This window comes from Octopus sinensis, linkage group LG3 (assembly GCF_006345805.1).
Source record: "Octopus sinensis linkage group LG3, ASM634580v1, whole genome shotgun sequence".
In the NCBI taxonomy this organism is placed as follows: Eukaryota; Metazoa; Mollusca; class Cephalopoda; order Octopoda; family Octopodidae; genus Octopus; species Octopus sinensis.
Genome location: NC_042999.1, coordinates 131,572,544 through 131,587,210, shown reverse-complemented (window position 1 = coordinate 131,587,210; position 14,667 = coordinate 131,572,544). Strand labels below are relative to the sequence as shown.

At 40.3% G+C, this 14,667-nt stretch overlaps 1 protein-coding gene across 1 annotated transcript in view; it reads right to left on the bottom strand.

Moving 5' to 3' along the window:
- LOC115209634 (ribosome biogenesis regulatory protein homolog) overlaps nt 1-14,667 on the bottom strand; it is a 37,092-nt gene that overhangs the window by 15,742 nt on the left and 6,683 nt on the right. Inside the window, exon 3 of the mRNA XM_029778091.2 lies at nt 12,962-13,000. Within this exon, the coding sequence (XP_029633951.1) occupies nt 12,962-13,000 (39 nt within the window). The remainder of the gene's footprint in view (nt 1-12,961; nt 13,001-14,667) is intronic.

Here is a 14,667-nt window from a genome sequence, read left to right as displayed (position 1 = left end):
TCTCTCTACACCAAAATGAATCTTTCTTTAATCTTTTATCTGTTTCAGTTATTAGACTGCGGCCATGCTGGGGCACCATCTTTTTAGTAGAATGAATTGACCCCAGTACATATGTTTTTAAAGCCTGGTACTGATTTTATTGGTCTTTTTTTTTTACTTAACTGCCATGTTACGGAGACACAGACACACCAGCAGCAGCTATCAAGCAGTAGTGGGGCAAACAGATACACACCCATACATGTGTTGATGCCGGTGTCATATAACAGGCACATAAAATGCACCTTTCAAGCATAGGGCCTTGTGGAGGCAATGACAAATGACCTTTGGCAATATGCCATGCTTGAGTAGAAGACCCATCAAGCCAAGTGAACTTGTAGTCGTGGCAGATAATGGTGTCATACAACTGGTAGCCGTGCCTGTGGCAGGTAAAAGCACCCATTACACTCTCGGAGTGGTTGGCATTAGGAAGGGTATCCAGCCATAGAAACCATGCCAAATCAGACTAGAGTCTGGTGCAAACCTTAGCTTACCAGCCCTGGTCAAACTGTCCAACCCATGCCAGCATGGACAATGGACATTAAATGATGATGATGATATATATACATATATAAAACAAACTTCTTTCAGTTTCCATCTAACAAATTCACTCACAAGGTTGGCTCAAGGCTATATTAGAAGACACTTGCCCAAGAAGGACTGGATCTGGAATTATGTGGTTGAGAAGCAAGCTTCTTATCATACAGCCATGCCTGGTATCAATTCCATTTTGTAGCTGATGCAAAGTAACCCATAAGCATCATCATCATTTTAACATCTACTTTTCCATGCTCACATTGGCCTGATGGAATTTATTGAGGTGGATTTTCAAATCAGATGCCCTTTCTGTTGCCAACCCTTAACTGTTTAGAATTAAGGTAATATTTCCCCATGGCCAAACGTGTTTCACAAAAGACTGAAAACGAAGTGAGGCTTTTTTTTAAACACTCAACATCATAAAGGGACATTTCCCAGGATGCCATCCCACAGCTAATGGCTATACAAACAAAACACTGTGTATGTGAAACGTTAATAAATAAATGTATATTTATTTTGACCAGCCTGGTGCATTAGAAGACACTTCCCAAAGGTCCCACGCTGTGGGAATGAACCTGAAACTATGTAGTTGGGAAGCAAACATCTAACCACACAGCCACATCTGTGCCTGCAATAACTACTTTTATAAATCACTAGCAGTATCGCCCAGCGTTGCTCGGGTTTGTAAGGGAAATAACTATATAAGCATTTTTAGACAGTTATAGCAAAAAAAATAGCAAAAAAATGCATTAAAATGGAAAAAAAATTATTGTAAATTTTTTTTTAAATCGTAGACTCATCGTAGATGCGCGCTAATACCCAGAAGGGCTCGATATGAATCACGACTATAAGATACCCGGTTTTGGTTAAACTGCACCGCAAAATGTGGGAGTAGTTAGGAATCTAAATCGTAGGAGACAGACACACAACTTCTCTTTTATATATAAAGATATACTTAATTTGGATATCTAATTTCCTAATTATGCTATTCGCTCTCCACACTAACTTATTAGTTATTTTCATGTTCGTAAAACATAAATAATAACAAGAGCTTCTATCTATTTCTTACAGTTAAATGAGATACCTAGCATAAAGCATACTACTTAGATTTGATTAACATATATACTGGAACTCAAGTCTATTCCCTCAACCAGTTCACTGTAACTCATTTATTCTTTTACTTGTTTTAGTCATTTGGCTGTGGCTATGCTGGAGCACTGCCTTGAAGGGTTTCACAGTCGAAGAGATCAACTCCAGGATTTATTCTTTGTAAGCCTAGTACTTATTCTATCGGTCTCTTTTGCCAAATTGTTAAGTTACAGGGACATAAACACCCTAACATCAGTTCTCAAGTGGTGGTGGTGGGGAACAAACACTGACACAAAGACACACACATAAATATATACATATATATATTCTATAACGGGAAGCTTTATGAAAATAGGCAAAAGACGAAGGCAGGTTTACGGAAATAAACAAAAGACGAAGGCAGGTGGAATACAAACAAACAATTGTATTAGTATGGCGCTCAGGAAATATAAATAAAACAAGTCTTTAACGTTTCAAGCCTACGCTCTTCAACAGAAAGATACACAGATATATTTAAAAGATATATAAAGATATATTTATATATAGACACAATGGGCTTTTTTCAGTTTCCATCACCAAATCCACTCACAAGGCTTTGGTCAGCCTGAGGCTATAGTAGAAGACACTTGCCTAAGGTGTCCCACAGTGAGACCTAAACCCAGGAAGCAATCTTCTTGCCACACAACCACACCCATGCCTATTTAGTAATATAGTGCACAAAAAATGCATTCTATGCAGCACACTATAATGTATACTACATACCACACCTACTAAATGGTACATGTGACCCACTATAGGAAATTACAGAGTTCATACAATATCCAGCAGACTATATAGTACAAACAGTATATGTGTGTGTGTGTGTGTGTATATATATATATATATACATATATCATAGGTGAGCCCTATAATATGTTTCCTTTAAAAATTATAGAAGCAAAATTGAAACTATATTACTTATCTTTCAGAAGATTGTTCTTCTAATGTTCTGTAAAATTAATATAAACTACATATCATAGGCTTCAGACTTTTATTATCGAAATTAGCATGAGACAAGCAGTGGCAGATGACACAAAAAAATAATGTACAAGGGAAGCAACATGCACTGTTGCATCCTTTTCAGTCTAATATTTTAACCTTTTTCCCCAATAAAAATGCCACAAAGACAATTTTTTCCTAGCAAGAACTGATAACAAACAGTTTTAGATGCTAATAAATACTTATATGCTTAAAGCTTCTGTCAATTCGCAATATCTATGATATATATAATCTTACGTTGCTATGTAACACATAGGAAAGGGAAGCAAGTTGACATTCTGCCTCCTTCAGAAAAACGGTGAAAAGATAACATGCGTGTAGTTTTCTGCATTTATTCAACTAATATTTTATACTTTTTCAAATTACGGAATACCCTTAATATAAAATGTGATTTTCTTATTTTAAAAATAGTTTGTATAATATGAACATGTCAGTTTGATTCAAATATCTATGTGACAGAAAATTTTGGTCATGGCTTCCCCACCCAAAAAGATCACATGCCTTTGATTATATATACACACACATATATATATATATATATGTATATAAACACACACACACACACATATATATATATAAACACACAAACACATATATATATATTATATATATATATATATATATATATCATCATCAATCATCATCATCATTTAGCGTCCGCTTTCCATGCTAGCATGGGTTGGACGGTTCAACTGGGGTCTGGGGAGCCCGAAGGCTGCACCAGGCCAGTCAGATCTGGCAGTGTTTCTACAGCTGGATGCCCTTCCTAACGCCAACCACTCCGAGAGTGTAGTGGGTGATTTTATGTGCACCGACACAGGTGCCAGACGAGGCTGGCGAACGGCCACGCTCGGATGGTGTTTTTATGTGCCACCGACACAGGTGCCAGACGAGACTGGCAGACGGCCACGCTCGGATGGTGTTTTTATGTGCCACCGACACAGGTGCCAGATGAGGCTGGCGGACGGCCACGATCGGATGGTGTTTGTTACGTCCCCAAAGCACGGAGGCCAGTCGATGCGGTACTGGCTACGGCCACGTTTGGATGGTTTTCTTGTGGGCCACCAGCACTGGTACCACAAAGATACAAATTCCATTGATGTTCATCTATTTTGATTTGTTTTGATTTTGATTTTCACTTGCCTCAACAGGTCTTCACAAGTGTCACAAGAAGGAAGGTATGCACAGGTGGGCTGACTACGTCCCAGGCAGGGGCCACGGGTTATGGCCTGACTCGTCTTGCCGGGTCTTCGGATGGTGTTTTTATGTGCCACCAACACAGGTGCCAGATGAGGCTGGCGAACGGCCACGATCGGATGGTGTTTGTTACGAGCCCACAGCACGGGGGCCAGTCGATGCGGTACTGGCTACGGCCACGTTCGGATGGTTTTCTTGTGTGCCCCCGACACTGGTACCACAAAGATACAAATTCCATTGATGTTCATCCATTTTGATTTGATTTTGATTTTCACTTGCCTCAACAGGTCTTCACAAGTGTCACAGGAAGGAAGGAAGGTATGCACAGGGGACTGACTACGTCCCAAGTAGGGGCCACGGGTTATGGCCTGACTAGTCTTGCCGGGTCTTCGGTTGGTGTTTTTATGTGCCACCGACACAGGTGCCAGATGAGGCTGGCGAACGGCCACGATCGGATGGTGTTTGTTATGTGCCCACGTCACAGAGGCCAGTCGATGCAGTACTGGCTACGGCCACGTTCGGATGGTTTTCTTGTGTGCCAACGGTACTGGTACCACAAAGATACAAATTCCATTGATGTTCATCTATTTTGATTTGGTTTGATTTGATTTGATTTGATTTTCACTTGCCTCAACAGGTCTACACACGTGTCACACACTTGCCTCAACAGGTCTTCACAAGTGTCATAAGTAGGTGTCACACACTTGCCTCAACAGGTCTTCACAAGTGTCATAAGTAGGAAGGTATGCACAGGTGGACTGACTACGTCGCCGGGTCTTCGGATGGTGTTTTTATGTGCCTGCCCACAGCACGGAGGCCAGTCGATGCGGTACTGGCTGCGGCCACGTTCGGATGGTTTTCTTGTGTGCCACCGGTACTGGAACCACAAAGATACAAATTCCATTGATGTTCATCTATTTTGATTTGGTTTGATTTGATTTGATTTTCACTTGCCTCAACAGGTCTTCACAAGTGTCACACACTTGCCTCAACAGGTCTCCACAAGTGTCACACACTTGCCTCTGCCTCAACAGGTCTTCACAAGTGTCACACACTTGCCTCAAAAGGTCTTCACAAGTGTCATAAGAGGGAAGGTATGCACAGGTGGACGACTACGTCGCCGGGTCTTCGGATGGTGTCTTTATGTGCCACCGACACAGGTGCCAGATGAGGCTGGCGAACGGCCACGATCGGATGGTGTGTGTTGTGCCCACAGCACGGAGGCCAGTCGATGCGGTACTGGCTACGGCCACGTTCGGATGGTTTTCTTGTGTGCCACCGGTACTGGAACCACAAAGATACAAATTCCATTGATGTTCATCTATTTTGATTTGGTTTGATTTGATTTTCACTTGCCTCAACAGGTCTTCACAAGTGTCACACACTTGCCTCAACAGGTCTCCACAAGTGTCACACACTTGCCTCTGCCTCAACAGGTCTTCACAAGTGTCACACACTTGCCTCAACAGGTCTTCACAAGTGTCATAAGAGGGAAGGTATGCACAGGTGGACTGACTACGTCGCCGGGTCTTCGGATGGTGTCTTTATGTGCCACCGACACAGGTGCCAGATGAGGCTGGCGAACGGCCACGATCGGATGGTGTTGTTGTGCCCACAGCACGGAGGCCAGTCGATGCGGTACTGGCTACGGCCACGTTTGGGTGGTTTTCTTGTGTGCCACCGGCACTGGTACCACAAAGAATACAATTCCACTGATGTTCATCTATTTTGATTTGTTTTGATTTTGATTTGATTTGATTTTCACTTGCCTCAACAGGTCTTCATAAGTGTCACAAGGAGGAAGGTATGCACAGGAGGACTGACTATGTCCCAGGTAGGGGCCACGGGTTATGGCCTGACTAGTCTTGCCGGGTCTTCTCACGCACAGCATACTTCCATAGGTCTCGGTCTCTAGACATTTCCTTAGTGAGACCTAAAGTTCGAAGGTCGTGCTTCACCACCTCGTCCCAGGTTTTCCTGGGTCTACCTCTTCCACAGGTTCCCTCAACTGCTAGGGTGTAGCACTTTTGCACACAACTATCTTCAGCCATTCTCATCACATGACCATACCAGCGCAAACGTCTCTCTTGCACACCACAACTGACGCTTCTTAGGTTCAACTTTTCTCTCAAGGAACTTACACTCTGACGATTATGAACACTGACATTACACATCCATCGGAGCATACTGGCTTCATTTCTTGCGAGCTTACGCATATCCTCAGCAGTCACGGCCCATGTTTCACTACCATGTAGCATGGCTGTACGTACACATGCATCATACAGTCTGCCTTTTACTCTGAGCGAGAGGCCTTTTGTCACCAGCAGGGGTAAGAGCTCTCTAAACTTTGCCCAGGCTAAGTGAGGTGGAGAGGAGGTTCTGCTAGGTTCCTCACAGGCAAAGGACAGAGATACAAGATTTTCTGGCTGGGAATACTGACGGAGTCGGGGGTGTGGGCATGCTTATCGCCGAAAAATGGGTAGATAAGGTAATCGAGGTAGTCAGAGTAAGTGACAGAATAATTAAGATTAGATTAGTGCTCCATCATAGTTTAGCAACTATTATATCGGCCTATGCCCCTCAGCCAGGGCTACCTGATGGACAGAAAGACTGTTTCTATGACACCCTACTGCAGACCACATCATTGACGAACGACAGGGACCTTCTCTTTGTGGCTGGTGACTTCAATGGGCATGTTGGACGATGTGCTGGGGGCTTCCATGGCGTGCATGGAGGCTATGGTTATGGTTCCCGCAACGAGGAGGGAACCAGGCTGCTGGAGTTCTGCGATGCGAATAGTCTTATGATTTGCAACACTAACTACAGGAAACCGACAAGCCACCTGGTCACCTACCGATCGGGCCGGCATACTAGCCAAATCGACTACATACTTGCCAGAAAAAGGGAAAGATGGCTGCTTATAAATGCCAAAACCTTCCCGGGTGAAGAATGCACCCCACAACATAGACTGGTAGTTAGTGACTTTAGGATCAGGACTAAGAGGGCGACTAGAAGACGACCAACATGGAGAAGAAGGGTCTGGAAGCTTAAAGACCCTGTGAATGGACAGAGATTTAGAGATATGTTATTTGAAGCCTTAGACGAAATGGAAGGGAGTATAGCTACGCATGGGGTAGAAGACAACTGGACGCTTCTGAGGGACAACCTGCTGAAAGCCGCTGACCAGATCTGTGGCTGGTGCAAAGTCCCCTTAAGACCCAAAATAACGTGGTGGTGGAACAATATTGTTGACAGGGCTATTAGACAAAAGAAACAGGCTTGGAAGGCCTGGAAGAACGGTGGTAGCAGGGAAGTGTATCAGTCTGCCAGAAGGGAAGCCAGGAGACAGGTCTATCTAGCCAGAGGGGAGGCAGATAAGGAAAAATTTGCCAATGTCCTGCGTCGTGAGGATGAAAGACTTGAGGTATTTCGTGTTGCAAGACAGTGTGTGAGAGAGAATCGTGACGTGGTAGGAGAGAAATGTGTTCGCAAGGATGACGGTTCACTTGCGCTTAATGAGGATGCAAAGAGAGAGGCTTGGAGACGCCACTATGATAGTTGCTGAATGAAGAAAATGAATGGGATAAAGAGAGTCTGCCGAATGTCGACCCAACAGAGGGACCAGCAATCCGAGTTAACAGTTCCTTAGTAGATAAGGCAATTAGAAGCATGAAAACAGGAAAGCCCCAGGCCCATCAGGAATTACTGCAGAGATGCTCAAAATATCTGGTGGTGTCGGCTATAGCTTAGTCACCCGTATAGTTAACCAGGTGATACACGAGGGGGTCATACCCAATGACTGGTGTAGCAGCATAATAGTCAACTGCTACAAAGGTAAAGGCGACGCCCTAGAGACAAATAACTACAGGGGCATCAAGCTGCTGGATCAGGTAATGAAGGTTACGGAGAGGGTTATAGCCCAACTAATTAGAGAGAGAGTTAGCTTAGATGATATGCAGTTGGGTTCGTGCCAGGGAAAAGTACTACTGATGCTATATTCCTGGTAAGACAGCTGCAGGAGAAATACCTAGCCAAAGATAAGCCCTTGTACCTGGCTTTTGTTGACTTGGAGAAAGCCTTTGACAGGGTCCCCCGATCCCTTATCTGGTGGTCAATGAGGAAACTAGGGATAGAAGAATGGTTGGTGAGAGCTGTGCAAGCCATGTACAGAGACGCTGCTAGTAAGGTGAGGGTTGGCAACGAGTACAGTGAAGATTCCGGGTAGAGGTTGGGGTCCACCAAGGTTCAGTCCTCAGTCCCCTCCTATTTATCATAGTCCTCCAGGCAATAACGGAGGAATTCAAGACAGGTTGCCCCTGGGAGCTCCTCTATGCTGATGACCTTGCTCTAATTGCTGAGTCATTATCAGAACTGGAGGAGAAGTTTCAGGTGTGGAAACAAGGATTAGAATCGAAGGGCCTTAGAATCAACCTAGCCAAAACCAGAGTCCTAATAAGTAGGAAGGTAGATCAATCACATACGCCTTCAGGTAGATGGCCCTGCTCGATCTGTAAAAAAGGTGTAGGTAGAAACTCTATAAGATGCACCAAGTGTAAGCTATGGACACATAAGAGGTGCAGCAATGTCAAAGGAAGGCTAACTAGGAAAATAGTTTTTGTCTGTGGCAAATGCTCAGGAGCAATAAACACTGGAAATGTGCAGAGACCAACTTCTGCCACGTTCCAGGGAGACAAACTAGAAGTAGTTGATAGCTTCCGCTACCTAGGAGACCAAGTCAGCAGCGGGGGCGGGTGTGCTATATATATATGAACTTGTTTCTGCTTGGAAATTTGTCTGATCAACTTAATGTCAATACTAATTGTGAATCATTCAAGTAAACAATAAAACAATTTGCATGTTGAAAGGGGCTACCAAAAGAGTTGGCATCAAAAAGAGCATCAGATCATAAAATATTGCTTCAAACAGAGAGAATGGGTGGATATGATACAATACAGAGACTATTATGGTATCTGCATAACTAACTCATGGTTTAGTGTGGAAAATTTGACACAAAACATTCATTGTTAAGTTCTGATTTTATTTTTTAAAGACATTTTCAGTCGTGTTCTGTTGTTTTGTTTTATTTTGTTTCAATGGAGTCAACCGCTTTCCATCCAAGGTCAATAAAAAAAATATATATAATATATTAAGACTGGTCTAACACCTATTACATAACAAATGAATATTTAATCACATAACCGAAGAAATATCGAGAAACCCATCTTGAAACGCAATTTTTTGAAATGAAATAAGAGAGAAAATAAATCTATTTGGATTTATTTTAGTTGGCTTTTAAAAATGTTAAAACCCAAGAGAAGCAAGTTGTTAAAGGAGAAACAAATGAAATGCCACAATGTCAAATTGCTGGCCAGTACAAAAAATATAAAAAAAAGCTAATTTCAAAATTAGAGATATTTTCTACTGGTGAATATTTCCTGAGAATTAATGCTAAATGTCTAATATGTTACAATAAGTCAACACACTTTACCATTTCAGTCACTCTCCTGTTTTCTTTCTCCCTAATATCCCCCACGCTAATTATTGTCAATGAGTCATTGTGAATTGTTATGCAAACACTACATTATTAAATGGTCTAACTGAGTTGTCTACTGTTACTAACTTGAACTGAAAGGGAGAGAGACAGGGAGTAGGAGGAAGGGAGAAGAAAGAGGAAGTAAGAATAAATAATGAATTGTTTGTGACATTTTACATACAAATCAAGAAGGAAAGCAAGTATATTGCAAACAGATCAAAGGCTATTTTACAATTTCAATAATAGCAAAGTAGTAAATTATAAAGGAACCATCAATTTATGCAATGACTAGAACATCTGAGAAATCTTTGGTCAATTTATAATTCAAAATTATATAGACAAAAAATATTATTTTATATCATAAGTTCCCTAGTGAAAAACTCATCAAGACAATAGTTTAAAATTTGCACACTTTAGTCATTGCCACCATAATCATTTCCTCCATGGGTTAGATGAGATTTCTACAACTGATCAGGTATGGGCAACCTTTTTTTGAGAAGTGGACTGCATAACAAATAGCTCACCATTACGCAGGGCACACTAGTAAAATAATTGAAGGTAACTTTTCATTAGGCAGGCCATCCAGAAGGTCCTATTGGCCAGAGGTTGTCTATGACTGTTGTCAGTCATGACTGCGCTTCCTGCCATCAATCATCAGTTGTATCCAAGCAAGGTTAATACTTCCACTGCCCTCCTTAACTAACAAACAGTGTGGACATGCTTTTGTGGAGAATTGCAAATGACATCATTTGTATGAACATTAATTCTGTTTATAATGAGTGTACAAGACAAGAGGAATACACACTTAGTCATATACATACACACACACATCACTGTTCAATGTCTGCGTTTTATGTTGGCATGGGCTGGACGGTTTGACATGGAGTTGGCTAACAAGGAACTATCCAGACTCCAACTGTCTGTTGTGGTAAGGTTTCTACAGCTGGATGCTCTTCCTAATGCCAACCACTTAACAGGGTGTGCAGGGTGCTTTTTACATGCCACCAGCATGGGTGCATTAAGCACCGACACAAGTGCTTTTTAAGTGGCACAGGCACCTTGTTTCTATCTACCAGATTTCACTCAAAAGGTATTAGTTAACCCAGAGCTACAACAGACAACACCAGCCAACTGTGTCCACATATTGGGAGTAAACACCAAACCATGTTGTTCCAAACCAAACTTCTTAACCACCCACCCAGCCATACCTGCACCTATGTCTTCTAAATGTTGAAATGAAAACTTTCAGCATTTACATCTACAATTTGATTTAATTACCAATCATGATCAGGCATGTTATTTGTTGATGTAGGTACAGGTGTGGCTTTGTGGTTAAGAAGTTTGCTTCCCAACCACATGGTTTTAGGTTCAATACCATTGTATGGTATGGTAAGCAAGTGTCTTCAACTATAATCTACAGGCTGATCAAAGTGTTGAGTGGATTTGGTGAGCAGAAAATGTGTGTGTGTGTGTGCCTGCATTGCAACATCACAGCTCCAATACTGCAGACATATGATTAGAATATCACAAGAAAGAACTGCAAGATAGATTCTTCAAGATGATCCAACCAGCTGGAAACCTAGAGGCAGACCAAGAATGAGATGGTCAGATAATATCCATAGTCTCAGTTGGACACACTCGGGAATCCAACTGGAAAGTTTAATGATGAATGCTTCTGATAGGACCCACAGGAACATGTACCTGAGGACTCTCTCCCCATGACCCTCCCACGAATAGTGAGTACAGAAAATGAATGGATATGTGTGTGAATGTTTGTCGCCTTGCCTATGACATTGTGGGATTGCAGTAAATTAATGTTATTCACTCCCCATATTGTGAAAACGTCTAGCCATGGGGAAATATTACCACACTTGTAAATAGGTCAGGGTTGGCAACAGAAAGGGCATCTGGCTCTAGAAAATTTGCCTCATTAAACTCCATCTGACTCATGTGAACATCATAAACAATGGTAGTAGATAGCAATAAGCAGAATTCAAACTTTATTTCCAGCCTAAGAGTAGTAATGTTCTTATCTATCCTTCTCAATTCAAACTAATAAATACTTTAAGAAAAACAAAAAGCTCATTTCTGAAGTTGAGGTTAATAGTCTGAAAAAGTTGTTTTCTGTATCTGTGTCTCCCATCCTATTTTCAGTTTTAATCAGAATGTTATCTGATTGGTTCTAAGTTTATCATATTCCCAGAGGTAACTTCACAAGAGAAATAAGTTTATAGGTAAAGATATGGAATTTGAAACACCAGATCAACTGAAACAGGACGGAGTTTAATAATGTGGAATTATCAAATAGCTTTAACTATACATCATTTCAATGCATCATCAAAAATATAAATATGTAAAGATATTCATGGTTGTATGGTTAAGAAGTTTGCTTCCCAACTGTGTTGTTTCAGGTTGTCTTGCTGTATGATATATTGGACAAGTGTCTTCTACTATAGTTCCGGACCAACCAAAGCCTCATGAGTGGATTTGGTAAGCAGAAACGTTAGCACGTCTGGTGAAATGCTTAGCGGTATTTCATCTGCCGCTACGTTCTGAGTTCAAATTCCACCGAGGTCAACTTTGCCTTTCATCCTTTCGGGGTAAATTAAATACCAGTTACACACTGGGGTCAATGTAATTGACTTAATCCTTCTGTCTGTCCTTGTTTGTCCCCTCTATGTTTAGCTCCTTGTGGGCAATAAAGAAATAAGAAACTGAAAGAAGCCGGTCATATAAATATGTCTGTCTCCTTCTATGGGCATCATGTGATAGCTGTCACTGTCATACAAGCACTCTCACTTGTTTCCAAAACCATATTCAGCCAAGGGGAAATGTTACCTTGCTTGGAAACAGGTGAGATTTGGCAACATGAAGGGCATCCAGCCTCAACAAATTCCATCTGATCCATGAAAGTATGGTAAAGTGCAAATTAAACCATTGATGATGATGAAGCAATATTTCTCCAGTTTGTTACCATCCTATATTGTCACTGGGTTTACAATTTCTCTCATGCTAACAGAAGATTCTATCTGATTTCTTGGATATTTGCAATGATAATGGATGTAAAATAGTAAAAATAATCACACACACAACTGTCTTTATCCAAAGTAGAAAACATGTATCAAACAATCTTTCTCAGCTATTTTAGATGTAAGCTTCCCTTCTTAACTCAACAAAAAGAATAGCTTGCTCTTTCACCCTTCATCAGCAATCCAACCTTCTATCATTCACTCATATTTCCAGTAACAGACTATCTAAATCTAATTAATTTTATAACTTCTCTACTGTCTATTGATGAAGAAACTAAGAAATTCACCATCATACGAGTGTCCTAAATCAATCTGTCACTTCCTCTTCCTACACTGATACCAGTATTAGTCACATTTCCTATAATCTCAAAATATTAATCCATACATAATAAATTCCAACATTCATGTAAAATACAGTTTTGCAATTAAATAACAGTTTATTTAAGCTTACAAACACATAATGAACAAACCTATAATGAACAAGTGACAATAAATAAGTTACCTTAACATTTACAATGCCATCATTCTTCTCTGTTGGGAGCTAAAAAACAAAAAAAAAAAATCAAATATATCAATATTATGTTTAAAAGAAAACACGCCTCAAATTATATTTTAATTTAACAGCAATATACTATTATAATATACTATATAACAAACAAGTTATTGTTAATTAGGGGATGAGAGGGTTATTAATTAGTTTTCATTATTAGTGTTGAGTAGGCAGACTTATAATGAAAGGCATTCCAGCAGTAAACATTTAACATTTTGTGTAGTTGAGTGTAATTTCAGGGAGATTTGGCTATTTGAGGCAGATCAACAGTTTATATAGAAGCTTCCTCATTAATTTGTATTAATTAAACAAGAGATTCAGTACTCATGACCTTTTCACACTGTTGAGATTGATATGACTGATGCATTCAAGAAAAGAAAATACAGGAAAAGAATTCCAGAGTGTTGCACAGAGACTGGGGGGAGGTTAAGAATATGGGGGCAAATGTTAAGGATATGGTCAAAGATGATGAGACTCAGAGTGGCAAGAGAAAAGAAAAGACAGGTAGACCCAGATGAAGGGGCTATACAACTTCATTGCTCAGAGATGAAGGAGCTGTTGTAGTAAAAGAAGAAAACAGAAAGAGAGAAAACAATACTTTTCTCATTTCATGGTGAAGTGTGCTAGTGAATGAATCTTTGCCAATCAGTTAAATGGATTTCTTTAACGTGGTGTCTTAAAATGTGTGTGTATAGTAGCAGCACCATCCCAGATATGTAAGGCTGTACTATTTCAAGGCAATTCATATTTGAGCTTTGTAGAATCAACAACTGATTAAAGCTGAAGCATTATCTGACACTGGGAGAAGGACCCTATTCCTTGGAATGTAGATTTCCCAATCCTCCTTTCAATGATAGATTATCAGAGAATGTAATGTTTATCATTTAATCTTTGAGAGCTTAGACCATAGATTGAAACAGGATAGTGTAAGTGTCAGTATAGGTTAACCAGAGATCAGAAAAAATTTTAAATTTCAGATGTGTTAGTATCTAGGCAAAGGCGATATGTGTTTGTTTACTGACAGTGATTTTCTTTGTATGCAAAAGATAGACTGTTGGAATTATGTACAAGACATGTGATGTTGCACAGTAAGGAGAAATAAGCATCTAAATGTGGAAGATTTGTAGAGAATGGATAATGGAATGGAAAGTGTAAGCTGGACATTAATGACATCAGTCAAGATATACAAGAGAGAGAGTGTGTATGTGTGTGTGTATATGGACAATATTAAAGATGAATGACAGAGCAGAAGGCCAATATAAGCAAAAGTGGGTTAGTGAGACATGAGAATGTTGGATATCAAAGACAAGATTTGAAACAAGATTGAGAAAAAGTTTTGAAAAACAAGTATGATATTTCAGTCTCAAAATTCCTTCACTTTACATAGTCCAAATATTTTCTGTAATTTTTAATGGAAAGTCAAATAGTAAAGATAGAGCTGATTTGAAATAGAGGAATGAGTAGAGAACTCTACAAGTTATCTAAGAAAGTAAACTAAGTATAAGATACCCAAAGCCTACCCCCCAAAAAAATGTGCAAACCAACAAACCCATCCAACTCAAAAGCAACTGCTTATATCTCTATTTTAGACTGAAGTTTTTATAACTTATTGTATTGAATAAACAGGAGTTAATAAATTAGCAAATAAATAAATTACT